The 14497-nt window shown below is 46.7% G+C and overlaps 1 protein-coding gene across 4 annotated transcripts in view; it reads left to right on the top strand.

Annotated features, from left to right (window-relative positions):
• Positions 1–3550: 3550 nt before the first annotated feature.
• BCLAF3 (BCLAF1 and THRAP3 family member 3) overlaps positions 3551–14497 on the top strand; it is a 35464-nt gene continuing 24517 nt past the window's right edge. For 2 of the 4 annotated variants that reach the window (XR_012651223.1, XM_075033405.1), the window contains exons 1-3: positions 3554–3712; positions 11730–11803; positions 13849–14427. Coding sequence is in view for 3 of the 4 variants with exons in the window: in XM_075033405.1 (XP_074889506.1) it covers positions 11763–11803; positions 13849–14427 (620 nt within the window). In the remaining variant the exon portion in view is untranslated. Of the gene's footprint in view, positions 3713–11729; positions 11804–13848; positions 14428–14497 lie in introns of all 4 variants that reach the window. The other 2 variants (XM_075033407.1, XM_075033406.1) reach the window with 2 other exon arrangements.

The raw sequence follows: 14497 nt of genomic DNA, 5'->3' as shown, positions 1-14497 counted from the left end.
TTTTAATTAAACAATTACTTTACAGCTTTCCTCAAATTTCAAAGCTAAATAATGTAGGACTTATTTCCTCAATTAAGGAGGGAATCATCATCTGTTGCTCTGAGCCTCGACTGAAAAAAATACTACTGTTCCATAGAAAGCTGTTAAAAGAAAGTTCTTACAGCTTAATTTGTGGCAGTTTTTTGCTTTCTTCTGGACCAAATTCTTGCCTTGTCTGGATGAGGAGTTACAGATTTGACATTCTTTTGACAAGTAACTTCAGGAGTTGACCTTAACACCAGTATCTCATTTTCTATAAAGTAAGAGAAAGAGCTGATGCTCCTTTGTTGGGGACTTAGAGGTTTAGCAAAATTAGTTCCACTGAATAACAGAAATATTTATTATTATTAGCAAATGAGTAGCGTGCCTGCAAAGAATGAGGCAGCTTGCTCTTGGTTTGGCACATGTATTTTGATAAAACTCAAAGAAGAAAATGCCTGTTTGCGCTGAAGGTAGGAGTGGAGGAGAAGGGAAAGAGGAAAGCACGAATGTGAAACTCCTCCAAAAGCAGAGATCCAAGTTAATGAAGCCATGCGAGTCTTATCAGGAGGCATAACAAGACAGCGAAGTACAAACGGAACACTTCCCTTTGGATACTACGAGAGGTTGGCTGGTAAAACCCCGATTACCCTCGGACAGCGGTTCGTGATGGTGGATCACGCCTTTGCAGACGTTGACTCCACCAGACCCTCTCTCACTGCTCCGGCGTGCTCTTTCCCCTGTAAGCATTACTGCCCACGGGCTCTGTCTGCAGACACCAGGTGAACTGCCTATGACAACCAAGCTAACCCGCTCCCTGCAAAGAGCTTTTAATTCCCTGTACGCGGTCCACCTGGGCGCAGGGCAGGCGTTCACCCGCGGCTACTGCGGCGGTGAGCCTGGCAGCGCGGCAGAGCCCAGGCAGCGCTCCCCAGCCCGGCTTGGGCTCCCTTGCTCTGCCTGCTTCTGCGCCTGACCTTGCCAGGGATCAAGGGAAGTTTTAGTTCCACTTCTTTTAAAAAAAAAATTAACATAATACGGTTCAGCGAAGTTCAGTGCCAATAGTAATGTTTTAAGTGGAAAACGAAATGTCTCCTGGAAAGAACGGTTACGCAGGACCTGTCTGCTATCGAGGGTTAGTTTCTGCCTTTGAATTCTAGGTGACTTCCATTCATCGTTTCCAAGTGTTTAGCATGCAAACCGCAGCCGTGCTCTTTCCGAAGGGAATGTTTACTAAATTAAACATTAAAGGAATATGAAAGCTATTCTCTATTCTAATGATACTTAATTAGAAAAAAAATGGAAATAGATTAAAATAATTAGTCTTAATAAGCAGTAATTGCCAAGTCTTGTGCAACAGAATAGCCTTCACAATTTAGAGATGGAGAATAACGATGCTGTGGAACTACCAATAGACACTGCTTTGCATATTGAATTTGTAAACCGTGTTTTAAGTTCATGTTTTCTTAGACTATGCGGTCCCAACCATCGAGACCCTTGTGTACTTACTACCCATCACGATGGTATCCATCCTGCCATCCGTCAGGATAAATGTATACTGGATTCAGACCATCTGAGGCGAATCCCAGTAAATAAGTTAATAACAAAGTTGAGTAATTTAGTTTATGTGATGTAGAAGTTTATCATATGCCTGTGGAGGTGGGTTGTCGGTACTCAGTGCTTTGGACCAGTTTTTGCTTTAAGTGAGGTGTCTGCTTAAACTTTCAGGGCAGCACTAGCCCCGCTACATGCAGAGAACAGGCAAACCACTACACCAGCTGGAGCAGGGAATAAAACCACATCTTTTTTCTGTTAGTTCGACTTTCCTAATCTTGAGAATGAAGCCGTACGGTGATTATCCCGCATGTTGTAAGAGGCATGCCAATTGGGTACCCGGCTGAGCCCCACGAGCTGGCCCAGGTTTTTTTGGGAAAGTGCAGATTAACGGCACCTGCCCACTTCAGTCTCAATTCTCCATCTAAAGCTCACTCTGCCCGGTTCTCGCCCCGAGCTCCTTATTAACAAAAATACCAGCGTGGCGAAGAGGAAGCAAGCAGTGTTCAGTGCAGCGTGCCACTGTTAGTTCTATGCCATATAGTTCAGTAAACCTTTTGCAGTCCCTTTTAATTGGGGAGACACTACTACTAAATTTAAAAATAATCTTATACCTCTGTATGCTTTTCTTATGAGAATTTCAAAGTGTTTTGGTGAGCACAGGAAATTATTTTCTATGGCAGTCGTGTGGGGTTCCTCGTGTTTGAGCTAGGCTGGAAAGAACTGAGCGGGGTCCTGCAGACGAAGACAGCAACCAGATTGATTTATAGCTGTGAAGAGGGATCCCTCCATCGCACCTGCAGCAACTCTGCCCAGGCTGAGAAGACAGAGATGTGACGATAACGCTCTGCTAAAAGATCAGCCCTATAAAAGAAGGGCAGGAAGATGTCGGCAGCTAAAAGTCCGAAGGATGGCCAAACCCAGCAGCCCACGTGCTCTGGTATTGGGAATGCAAGGGAACTGAGACCACCTCTTTGAAGTACATCTAATTAAGGGGCCAACCTTAATTAAGCAACCCTTCCTCTCCACTCTTTACCCAGAAAATACAAACATCTAACTTCAGCCTGCTAGGCCGCAGTTTGACGACAGAGTGAACGCAGCACTATGGCTCCAAGCTGGACCAGAAACATCGAGACTACGTAACAGAGTGCTGACTCCGGCTCTTCTTTGGGCTTAAACTAATTTCTTAAAAAAAAAAAGCCCCAAACGTGGACAGGCTAGCTTTGTTTTGGCAAGCTTTACGCCAGGTCAGGTATCGTCCGCCGGTGCCGCTGTGAGGATGCCGTATCAGGTTATCGCCCACCTCCCTGTCGGGACGCAAACCCGGCGCCAGTCCCGCGCTCGGCCTGAACCAAAGCCACGTGCCTGCACCCCATCTGAACCGAATTTACGTCAACGACTCGATGCGATGCACCGCACCGGCGCTCCCGACCCTCGGCCAGCGGCCTCGGAGCCCCGCTGCGACCCCTTCGCCTCTGGTTTTGCACCATCTTTAAGTCTCTTTCTCGGTGGGGTTTGTTGTTTTGGGGTGTTTTTTTTGTACCACACACACACACAAAAAAGATACTCTCTTTCTGAAGGGCGTCCGCTGCTGCAGAGGCGGCTCACCCCACGGGGGCCTGGCCCACGGGGTGCACGACCCTCATCCCACCGCCTCCTCCTCCGGGGAAGGGGATCTCCACCGAACGCTCCGAGACGCTTGAGGAGAACCTCGGAGGGGGGGAAAAAACCCCAAACCCCCCACCAGCGGGGCCCTGCCTTCCCGGCACCGAGCGCCGGCCGCCGCCTCACCCTCCAGGCAGGCCGCGGGGCGGTGCGCCGCCTCGCCGCAACCCCCCCCGACCCCGCAGGGTGTTCGGGGAGGAGCGTCACGGCAGCCCGGGGCTTCGCAGCCACGGAAAGGCCCCTCCGGACCTGCCCCACGGAGCGGGGCGGGAGGCGGCCCCGCCGCCGCCGACCGGGGCCCGGCGCGGCCGCTCCTCCTCTTCCGGGCCGCCCGCCCTTTCTCTCCGCCGCGCCCGTGAGGGAGCAGCCGCGGCCGGCGCGGCACCGCCGGGACCCGCCCCGCCTCCCCGCCGGGCACCTGCTCGGGGCGGAGACGGCGGCGGTTCTCCGGCTCCGGTAGCGGGCCCCGCTGGCGGTGAGTGAGCGCGGGGGGGGGTCTCGGCGGCGGCGGCCCCACGGTCCTCGGTGGGGCCTGCTCAGGCGCGGCCCGGGGAGGGGAGGGCGGCGGCGGGGCCCCGCGGGGCTCTCGGCGGGCCGGGGTGAGCCGAGCTCCGCCGCCGAGCTCCGCCGCCCCGCACAGCCCGCCCCGGCCCTTCTCCGGCGGTCCCTGCCCGCCCCCGGCGGGTCTCGGCGGGCCGGGGGCGGCGGGGACGCGGAGGGCGGCGGCGGGGGGGGCCGCGTCCCTCGCCCGCCTCCCTCACCCGCCTCTGTGTGTCCGTGTCCGTGGGTGTACACGCACACCCACCAGTGCCCCGTGCCTTTTGTGGCACCGGGCGGGGGGGCGGGGGCACACGCAGCACAAGCGTTCGGCCGGGTTGGGGGGGTGGGGTGGGCCGGGAGCAGAGGACGGAGCCGGTGCCATGTCGTGTCCCCCGGCCCCGTGTCCTGAGTGTTCCAGAAACCCGGCGTCTGCCGCGGTTCCTCGGCGTTTGTGTGTTGTCACGCTCGGGTTTAACACCGGTTAGCGCGGCTGCAATAACTTAAGGCAGTGCGGGTTTTGTACCGGCGGTCGCAGCTTAGTTTGAGGCGGATACGTCTTCAGGATGGAGTCAGACCAAAGCGAGGTGAATTAGCGCTGATTTGACCAAATCCGTGGGTTTCGGTACTTCGCCGGTTGGTTTAGCTGATTGCGCTCGGGCACGTCCGCGGGGGCAGCGGCGTCTCGGGAGGAATCGGCGATAGCCGTCTCCTCGCTTGGCTCAACTCCATCCCGAACAGCAACGCTTCGTTTTGATCGCAATCCTGGGGCGCCCCGAGTCGCTCGTAAATATTGTTTAGGTTCCTGAATTGCTAAGGTTTTAAAACAAAGGCTGCTCAAATTGCTGGGGGATTTTTAATTACCTGCTTACCTCGGGTGTTTGTGGGCCTCAAGGAAAAGTGAATCTTTGGTGAAAGTTTTGCTGGGTGCGGATGGCAGGAGGAAGAGCATGGAGGAGGATGCCAGGAGGGGAGGGGAAGAAATATGCAAAAGGCACAGGAGGATCTCCGGTGACAGGAGCCACGTTGTGTCAGGCTGTGAGACGCAGGACTGGGCAGAGAGGGGCAGAGAACATGGATGACTAAGTCTTTCCCCTCGTTGTCATCTTTCCATGCTGAAGGACTAATCAGAAGCCATGAGGATTTTTTTTTTTTTTAATATTGGTGTTGATGAGGTGAGCTGAAATTAATTAACTTCCTTTAGAGGCACACCCTGTTATCCTGATAAACAGCTGCCTGCCTTAATGAGTGTCCATGTACTCCTCCACATCTGCCTTCAGCAAAATAACTGGTATTTCTGCCATCGCTCTTGTAAGAGCGATCAAACCGACTCTCCATCCGCCTGCGCTCTGATGAGATGGGCTTGATGTCGGTGCAGGGTTGCCTTGTGGGTGTTCACCTGTCAGGAGGTAATGTAGGCTGGGTTGGTGTCGCAGCAAGCTGGCAAGCGATGCGTTTGCACGCAGTTAGGTTTGCTTTTCCTCTCAGGTGGCAGCAGGCGCTCGCTGTCTGCAGGGAAGGGAGGAAACGTGCTGGGAGCCTTCCAGCAAGGGCTCATTTCTCCAGCGTGGCTGGGGAAGGCAGCCCGGACTTCCCAGCCTCCTGGCAGCGCTGCTGCATGGCATTGCCGATTCTGAATAAATAAGGGGTTTCTTTTGGTTTTCCTGGTGTTTTTGTGACTTAAGGTGAAAAAGCAAAGGTCTCCATTGCGGTTTGTACGTGTTGGAGAGCTTTTAGTAGGCAGGAAGTTGTTGTGGTTTGTCTCCAGGACTATGACGGGAGCGGATTTAACGCGCTTCTGGCATCCCCTTAGAAACTGGTAGGCAGAAGTGGCTGGGGATGGTGCTGTGACATTTAAGGCTCTGTAACAGGCGGGTGTTAAAGGCCTCTAATTCGATGCATTATAGAAATGGCTCACCAATGTGTTTGTGGACTGTGCTTTCTTTGTTTAAAAAAAAAACCACCAAAGTGTTTATTTGAGAGCGAAATACCTAATTTATTATGTGATGCAGATTTATCCTGCTCAGTCTTTCCAAGTTGGCATTGTAATCTGTTTTTCTGCAAAGGTGAGGCATCGCCTGCTAATTAGTGTCATTAAATGGGTTAGTTTTAAATGAGAGCACACCGAGCTTCAGTTACACGCTCAGTAGATCTACTCAGTTATTTTTATTCCTTTGCTCAAATGCGCAGGGGCAGGGGAATACTTTCTGTGTATCCCAAGGAATTGCTTAAAATTTGTTTAGTGGTCCATGAAGAAGTACTGTGTGCTTCAGCTAGGCAGGTACTTTCTGTGCTAGGTCTTCATCCTACTGGGAGTGTAAGGAGGAACAATAATTTTTATTTTTATATCTATATGAAGATGGATACTGTGTATAGCAAGCAGAGGGGAGTGACGCCTGTGTGCTGGTGCTGCGTGGGATGGTTACCTCGCCAGCGTGAGGCCTGGTTATCTGTGAAGGATCCTCGGTACGGGGATACAACGTGTGTAAAGGCTGCCTTCCCTAGCCTGTGCCAAAGAAAAAGGATAACGCTGAGGAGGAGGACAGAGTGTTCTCTAAAGCCACGGTGGCTGCGGTTTCGGGAGGGCAGGGGGGACCCTATTTCTCAGCAGGCAAACTGGAGCATTGGAGCTCACCTCGCTCGGGTCGTGGCACGCTCGGCAGGAGTTGGGGCTTGTGGTGCTGCCTCCCACCATTGCTGCCCACCATGCCCAGTTGAAGATGCTGTGGACCAGATCAGGAAACTTGGTAAACGTAGCATGGGATAAAAAGAGAGAGAATGAAAGGAAAGGAGAAGGAAGAAAAAAAAAAAAGGAATAGCCCTGCCGTCTCCCTGGTGGTGTCATCTCCAGGCTGTGTTGGCAGCGCAACTGAGGCTGCGGTGGTCTGAGGGTGCTGCCAGACCTGACACAAAATATTGTGGAGATTCAAAGCATAACCTTGGAGGTGTGGAAGGCGCTCTGAGAGTGACCAGGAGAAGGGATGTCTAATCAGAAAGAGCACTCACTGAATCTCAGAGAGCTGTGAGGAAACTGAGGATGGAAATTTGGATCTTGGTCGCTTGCGTTGACCTGTTACCTGCTGTGGTGTCTAAAAGAGGGGATGCTTTAGAAATCCCTCAGCCGAGTTCCATTTGCCTCAGCCGGAGGGTGTGTGTGTCCTTGAGTTAAACAGCTGTCCTAGCTAATAGTTTCCAAACCTGCCACATCTGTCCTGCCCTGAGGCGATGTGCCTTGAGTTGGGAGTCACCTCTGTGGGCTGGCAGAGCTGTAACTCTGCACCGCTGCTCCCTGGTGCTGGGGCAGCGGCGCTGGAGCATGGGGCAGGGCTGTCCTGCACACTTGGTGACATCCTTCCTCCAGCCCCTGCCGGGTTGTGGGGGGTGGGCGGAGGTGCCAGTTGGGACCGGTGGTTGTGAGGTTGAAGGTGTTTACTAGAAAAATCAGGGAGAAATGGGTGTATGCGTGGCCCAGTGCAGCACCGGGAGCCTCATCCTGTGGTGATGGTCCCCAAGCCAGTCTGGCAAGTGTTGGCTAAAGGAGATGTGAAGTCCTGTTGCAGGTTCTGAAACGTTCAGGCTGGTTTGCTGGGAGATGTTTCTCTGTTCTTAGGCTCTTTTCTTGGGCATTAGCTGTTGGAGGTGGTAAGATTTGTGTGGAAGCTGAATGGGCAAGAACATGCCAGGCTGTATCCCGCTCGGACGACGGCTGGGGTGGGAGCTGCGTGGGACATGAGCCTTTGAGTCTGCTATTACAACTTACCTACTAGAAAGGTTGCCAGTTCTATGCTTTTCACTTAAGGACAGGGTAAATGGTGTTCTGTATTGCAGGCTTCAAGATCTTTCCTTTTTTTTTTAAGCCTGGATTGCAGCTGAGCTTTTAATTTGATTGTATTTCTGTCAAATACCTGGCTGTCTTGGTGTTGAGACTCTCAATTCCTGGTTTCTCTTTCCTGACAGACACTGCAGCAATAAACGCTTTGGCGTGTCCCTCGCAGCTTCCAGTTGATCCCCGCCTGGAAGACAGTCAATGAAAAGCTTGCCGCTGCTTCTTATCTTTTTGGGCAGAGAGAATAGTGAGCTGGGTAGCTTTTGCAGCAAGGGTCAGTGTCTGTCTTCCTGTCTGCTGTATGACCCAGGCTGTGAAAGACTCACTTGTCCCTTCTGCTAAAAGATTTGGGAGGCAGTGGCAACGGCCGTCAGGCAGTCCCTTACAAAGGGGTGAGGAGTGACGTCTCCCTTCGCTACAGGTGAAAAGGCAATTGAAAAGCAGCTCCTGGACGGTGGGCACTACTACTGTTGACCTGCCCTTCGTGCGTCCTGCGTAGGGTTTCTTCCACAGTCTGTTGTAGGTGACGGAAGGCGCCCAAGAGGCGTGTAACGCAGTCCACGTATTTATGGTATGTTTACAGGAGAGTTAACTACTTCTACTCAGTCTGTGCTCTATCTGCAAGGTTTTAGCTGTTTGCGGCTTGCTGGTGTGGGGCTCTTTGTATTGGGAAGAGCTCCAGTTGCCCTCCATTCAGCCAGATGATGACTGTAGTCATTTGTGATTTCTTCTATTTCATGCTGGAGAAAATCAAGGAGATGGAAGATTGTTCTGTTCAGGAGAGCAAGTTGTTAAAAATTCATAGCCTTTCTGAAAGAATGTGTGTTCAGGTTGGTGCATCCCGTAGAGTTTCTGGCCATTTTCAAGTTACTTCTCTTAAGATACTCCTTTCAGGTTTGTAGTAGATAGGTACTACAAGAATTTTGTACTTGTCAAAGCACTGATCTCTCAAGGGTGGAATCAGAGGAGAGCTGGCAGCAGGCTTGAGACCATTTCTCCTGAGAGGGAAGTTGTGTGATTTCAATTCCAAAAGTCAAGGAGAAGAAAATAAAAGATGGGGTTCCCATTAATATTTAAAAACTATCTAAGCACAGTTACTGATAACTCCTCCAATGAGTCACTTATTGTTGTAACACAACAAACGCAAGCAGCAGAATGAACCTAATAATGCTGCTTCCTAGTTAAAAAAAAAAAAAAAAAAGTTCTTCATGTTTTCATAGTGACAGCATCCCGTAAAGTACAGCAGGAGGACTTTGACGAAATTCAGAACCCAGAGTGTAGCAGGTCCTGGCACCTCCGCTCCACCATGACCTGGACTTTCAGAGGCACCTGGATGGCTGACTCGGGAACCGTAGGGCTTTCACTTGAATCAAGTAATTCAGCTATAGACAGGCTTGCTACCCAGTACCATCCTACAAAAAGCTGGAACAGTGTCGCTGGTCTAGGGGAGGTGATTTCAACCTGAATTTAGCAACGTGCTTACAAATTCTGTATAGATCAATTTGTGATTCTGCTGTTACGCTGGGAGTCTTGATTGGGGTTGAACGTCTGCTGCCTTTGTATGCTGCGTATTGCATCTTGAATCTCACTGTGAGGAAATCATATTGCATGGGGTCACTTTTTAGGAGGTGCATTGAAACAAATGAATGCTTTCTTTCTCCTAAACGAGAGGAGTGTCTTCACTGGAAATTACAGTAGTCCTCTTTATCCTAAGGCAAGATCTAGGACATGCTGTCACAGTCCTTCTTGCGCTTTTAGTACGAATATTTAGCCAGTCTCGAAAGAATAAGGAATCTCTCGTTATGTGTTCAGTTTCTAACTTGATCGGTCTGTGATGAGAGATCCCTGCGTATCAGGTTCTGTACGATGGCTGGGTGGGGTTTAATGGTACTTTTGTCTTTTTGGTGTTTACATACTCACTTGAAAACGAAGGATAAAGTTCAGAACTGAAGGGAAGATAGAAAGAAAGAATTTGATTGGCACATAAAACACTGTCACTTTTTGAAGTTTACAAGAAGAGCGGGTAGTAGTGAATCTTTGAAGCTTGGGGGACAGGGACCTCTTTTTGAAATGTGTTAGTCAGGGGTGTGTTGTTTTGTTCCCGAAACACTGTTTGGTTTTGTAAGGTGTGTTTTTATGGGTGAGAAGTAGGAAAGTATTTTGGTCACAGTATTACTTATATCTGAGAAATAGTATTTAATATGAGTACTGGCATTGGAGCATCATATTAACTTTGGCTAGTATGATCTTTGAGTAAGAAAAGGGCCTGAACTTAATTCATGCTATGCAGCCCTCACATATATGCCTTTAGTGTCTAAGAGGCAATGCTAACTTCATATTTGGAAGTTCAGGGAACAAATATTATATGTTGTCTTTGGGGTGCTTTGGGCTTGGGTGGGGTTTTTTTTGTGGTTTTTTTTTTCTTTTTGCTTCGCTATCCCTTGCAACACTTCTTACAACTTCATGCCTTAGATGGAAAGATTCATCGTGGAGAAAATACTCTCATGGTAAACAGGAAACTTTTGAGATTTAAAAAAAAACTTGAGGGTTTTCTCCAGAACTAAGCTATTGCTATGTCTTGCAAATAATAGCCTGGTTAGCTTATGGTGCAACTTAATGAGCAGGAAGTGAATGTTTCCAGAATCACTCCGAAAGGGAGTAGATGGCTTGTCTGATGTCCACCTGCGGTGGTAGGCATCGGAAGTATGCTGTATGTTCTCCTCTAAGATGCTGCCGGTTTAGCCATGAGCTAGTCATACAAAAAAATCAGATGTAGCAAGGGGGAATATTTTATTTGACCAATTAGTGTGATGGGGGGGGGGGGGGCCAGCAAGGCACTGGGTCAGGCATGTGGGGGCACACTGCTTCTTAAAGCTTGCTGGTTTTTCTCCCCCTTCAGTTTTAGTTGGTCAGGTAAAAGATTTAGTTAAAGAAATGATATGAGCACTGGGAGTGTCAGAAAGGCTTTACTTGGCCAGTCCAGACTAGTTTTGTGTCTCCATGAGCGTCTGTGAGCAAATACAGAAAATACCAGAGCACGTATAGAGTCACATTGACCTGGGCATATTCTTCCAGCTTCAAGTGACTGGTTGTTCCTTAATTTCAGAGCTGTTGATGGATCTGTTTGTGTATCTATTTATGTTCCTGGCCTTTACAGCATCTTGTGGTAATTAGGAGCTGTAGGCATGGGTATGCGGTCCAAATGCCAATGTTTAATCAGTTACCTGATAATTTCACTCTGCTTTAATCCTTGTGTTTGCTAAATAATGAATAGTCATTCCATTCCTATTCACCAGTCACGTTACTGGTGAGTTTGTATAATGTCCTCTCACCGCTTGTTTTCTGAGTTTCTAGTACCTTTTTGCAAAGAGGAGTAAGAAGGGTAGATTCCACTGATAGGTTTCTCATTCTTCCATGGCTTTTATGAGAAGGGATGCCCAGAGCTACTTCCAGGATGCAGGAGCAGTGCTTTCTGTCATAGTGCATCCACTGTATATTTAAATGTGCCTCTAGGTAGTAGGTTATTAACAAGTTAAGTAGAAAAATGAAAAGTGATCTTTTTGCACATGGTATTATTTGGATGAGGCTTGTGATGATATAGCAGCTTGATGGAGCAGTTAAAGTTTACAGCAGGTCTGTAACCATGTAATAATATCAGTGTATGTTACAAATTGCAGTTCAGTATATATGAAGTTCAGAATATAACTTGATGCAAAAACACTTTTCTTTGTAAACTTGATTTTAAAGCTGGCTGTCTCTTCCCTCTCTATCATCTATAGCATTTAATACACGCTAACAATTACAGCATTTTTTTTCGGTTGCTGCAGCTTGCTTGTGACTTTATTAACATTTAAAAAGAGACTGAATAGACAGCATACAAAATGGAGAGAAAAAGAGAGCAATGGTCAAATATTTAAATCTTTGTAAAGAAAATAAGCTGTGTTCTGAGATCAGCAATTAGGAAAAATGTTACTTGCCTTAAAATGTGAATTAGAGGTAAAACAACCTAAAAATATGCCTCACCCCAACCTTGAAGCATCTAATACTACACTTGTTAAAAACAACTGTCCCTGTTGCAATTTGTAGCACCTTTCTGTTATAACACTAGTAAATTGTATCATTTTTACAGCTTCAAGAAACTCATATAAACACGTGAGAGAAGATGACAAGATCTAGATCAAGATCACCACGATGGAAACCAAGGTAAATATTTATTTACAACCTGTGTTCTGAAACGTAGCTCTGTATAAGGATTTATAATTAGGACTTAAAACTTGCATAAAAGAAGGAAAATTGTATCCAGAATTGCAATTTGTAAAGTGTATTTTATTAACAATGATTTGTTTTCCAAACTGAATACCTTGTGCAATTTTTTTCCCAACCCAGAATTTAATTATGATTTTTTTTTAATAAGCTAGAGGTGTTAAAGTTTTGCTGTCTGCCAAGAACCTTGTACAGCTTGTGTGTTTTGGGACTTGGAACTACCTTAAGCACAAAATCCAAGCACCCAACTAGTTAAGGTTATTTTTACTCAAGCACCGCCTGGTGCACTTAATGTCCGTAGCTCACTCCTGTTTTGCCTGTTGGTCTACAGGGAGGGCCAGATCGACTGTTAAAAAAATACTTCTTAGTTCAAACACCTCAGGCTTTCTGGGCCATTGGGGCTGATCCGCAAATTGATCTTCAGCACAGTTAGATATGCCTTGCAGCATAAAGCGGACTGGAAGCATGGGAGTCAGCGCCCTTCTTTTTGGACACTGGCCTGGTAGCGTGTGTCATTGATGTATGTCACCAGAATAACATCCAGGTTATGTCAGGCCGCTAGTTACCTGCCTCATTTTTAGGACTTGCAATGCCAATTCGAGATGGTAAAACCAGAAGGCTGGAATACAATTTTAAGCTTTCAAGAGCTGTTAGTATGTAATATGAAACCACTTGTTTTGCTGGTTTGGGGTTCCTTTTCTGAACAGCCTGTTATTAAGTTGTGATGACCAAGACCAAGGGCGTTTGTTAGATAACACAGAAGAATGTGTGTGAGTTTTTGCTTGTTTGTTTTTAAAAAGAGAAATCCTATCTACCTCCATACTAGATCGATAGTTGTGAATATGTCCTTTGAGTGAAGGGCAGGGAGGAATGCCCCAGCTCTCATTAAAAGGCAAGCCTTAACCGCAGCAACGTGGGGCGGCAGCAGCAGTATGGGTGCTGTGGGAAGTTAGCCATTATAGTTTTAGGAAGATCTGTGGTTCTGAGTTTGAACTCATTTGCAGAAATGGAGCAAATAATTATGCCAGATTGTATGTTTGCAATATGTGTACAAAGGAAGTGACTTCCTTGAATTTTTTCAACTTATGTTTTTCAATTTTTTTTTATTAGAGTGTATCAAGAGTGTACAGTGAATACTTGAATACAAGCAGAACTGTCACGTCTGGGATTGCTTTCTGGTTCTTGCTAGTGGCTTGTACTGCTTTTATTTAAGGAGGTTTTGGCTAAAAACTCTTAATGGGTTGCTTTCATTTTTGTAACTGTAGGTGAAAACGCAAAGCTGAGTGATGCAATTGAAAGAGCAAAAGCTGCAATAGGTGTGGAAGTGCATATTATACATGTGTGTACATGTGTGCACATGTACACACAATTATACAAAAAGACCAAAACATCTTTCTCAAACTTGGTCTTTTCTACAGGAAAAAGCCTACCTGTGTGACATTTTAAATAGGATATCTTATAATGTTTTCAACCAGTTTTGGGGGTTGTTTAGACATGCAAAGAAAACCTGAAAAGGTAGTGGGTTTTGTTTGGGTTTTCTTCCCCTGCTTTGTTTGTTTGGTTTTGGGGTTTTTTTTTTTCATTCCTTTTATATGCTTTTTTTCCTTCCCCTTTTTTCTCTTGACACTGAAAAAGATAGGGAATGCTTGAGAAGTGTGAAAATGTGTATAACAGTTGCTTTCAATGTAGTGGAAACTTCATATATATGAAATTATTTTTAGTTTGAAAGAATGCAAAGACAGAAAAATGATTGACTTACTACTATTTCAAGTGAGTATTTTTACTACGAAAACTTCCAACAGAATAAAAGTAAGCTTGGTATTCTAGCCAGGCAAATGACACTTTGACTATCTTGGTTTTAATTTTTTTACCAGTTGATTAAAATCGCGTACTAAACTGTACTTCCTTAGGGAATAAAAGTTCTCATTAAGAGGTTGATTCAATTTTATGGGACTACTCAAAGTGGATTTTTATTTTTGCCTTAGGTCCTTATCTCCAGCATTTAGGAGTCCAGAGCACCATAGGCAAAGGCATGCTCATATAAATTATGACTGTGAATATAAAACCTTTCGTAAGGACCCAAAGAAACCTATGCCTTGGAGAACAGAAGATGAAAAATACGGACAAAGCAATTCCAGGTTTGCACCTTATGGAAATAACCACCAGAGAATATATGAACGTAGATCACCTTCACCAAACCTGAAAAGAATTCCCATGGAAGATACTTACAGTCATAAGCCCTACAGAACACATTCATCTGAAAGAACTGAAAGCAATAGGAGATGCCAGTTACCACCAAAATACTCGGAAATACCATATAATGAGCGTGATCGTCCATTTTACCAACACAAAATGGAAGACAGATACATGTTTGAGCACTACAAAGTCACTGGAAATGAAAAAGGAATGAAACCTCTTCATAGACCGTTAGGGGCTTCATGTCAACTTGAAAGAAAATGGCATGAAGATGACTTGAGGCACCAGAGGTTACATGAAGAGAAGTATGGTCAGTCACCCAGAAGAGTTTCTGATGAATTTACGGCAAGGAGCTCTTTACAGAAGAGGTATAGGAATAAAATAATTAAAACCTGGGTATTGTGGTGTAAAGCCTCAAGTGAAAGTCTGTTTTCATTA

The sequence above is a fragment of the Buteo buteo genome, chromosome 8, assembly GCF_964188355.1.
Source record: "Buteo buteo chromosome 8, bButBut1.hap1.1, whole genome shotgun sequence".
NCBI lineage: Eukaryota > Metazoa > Chordata > Aves > Accipitriformes > Accipitridae > Buteo > Buteo buteo.
Note: the sequence above shows the minus strand (reverse complement) of the source record. Positions and strands in the feature narration are given on the sequence as shown.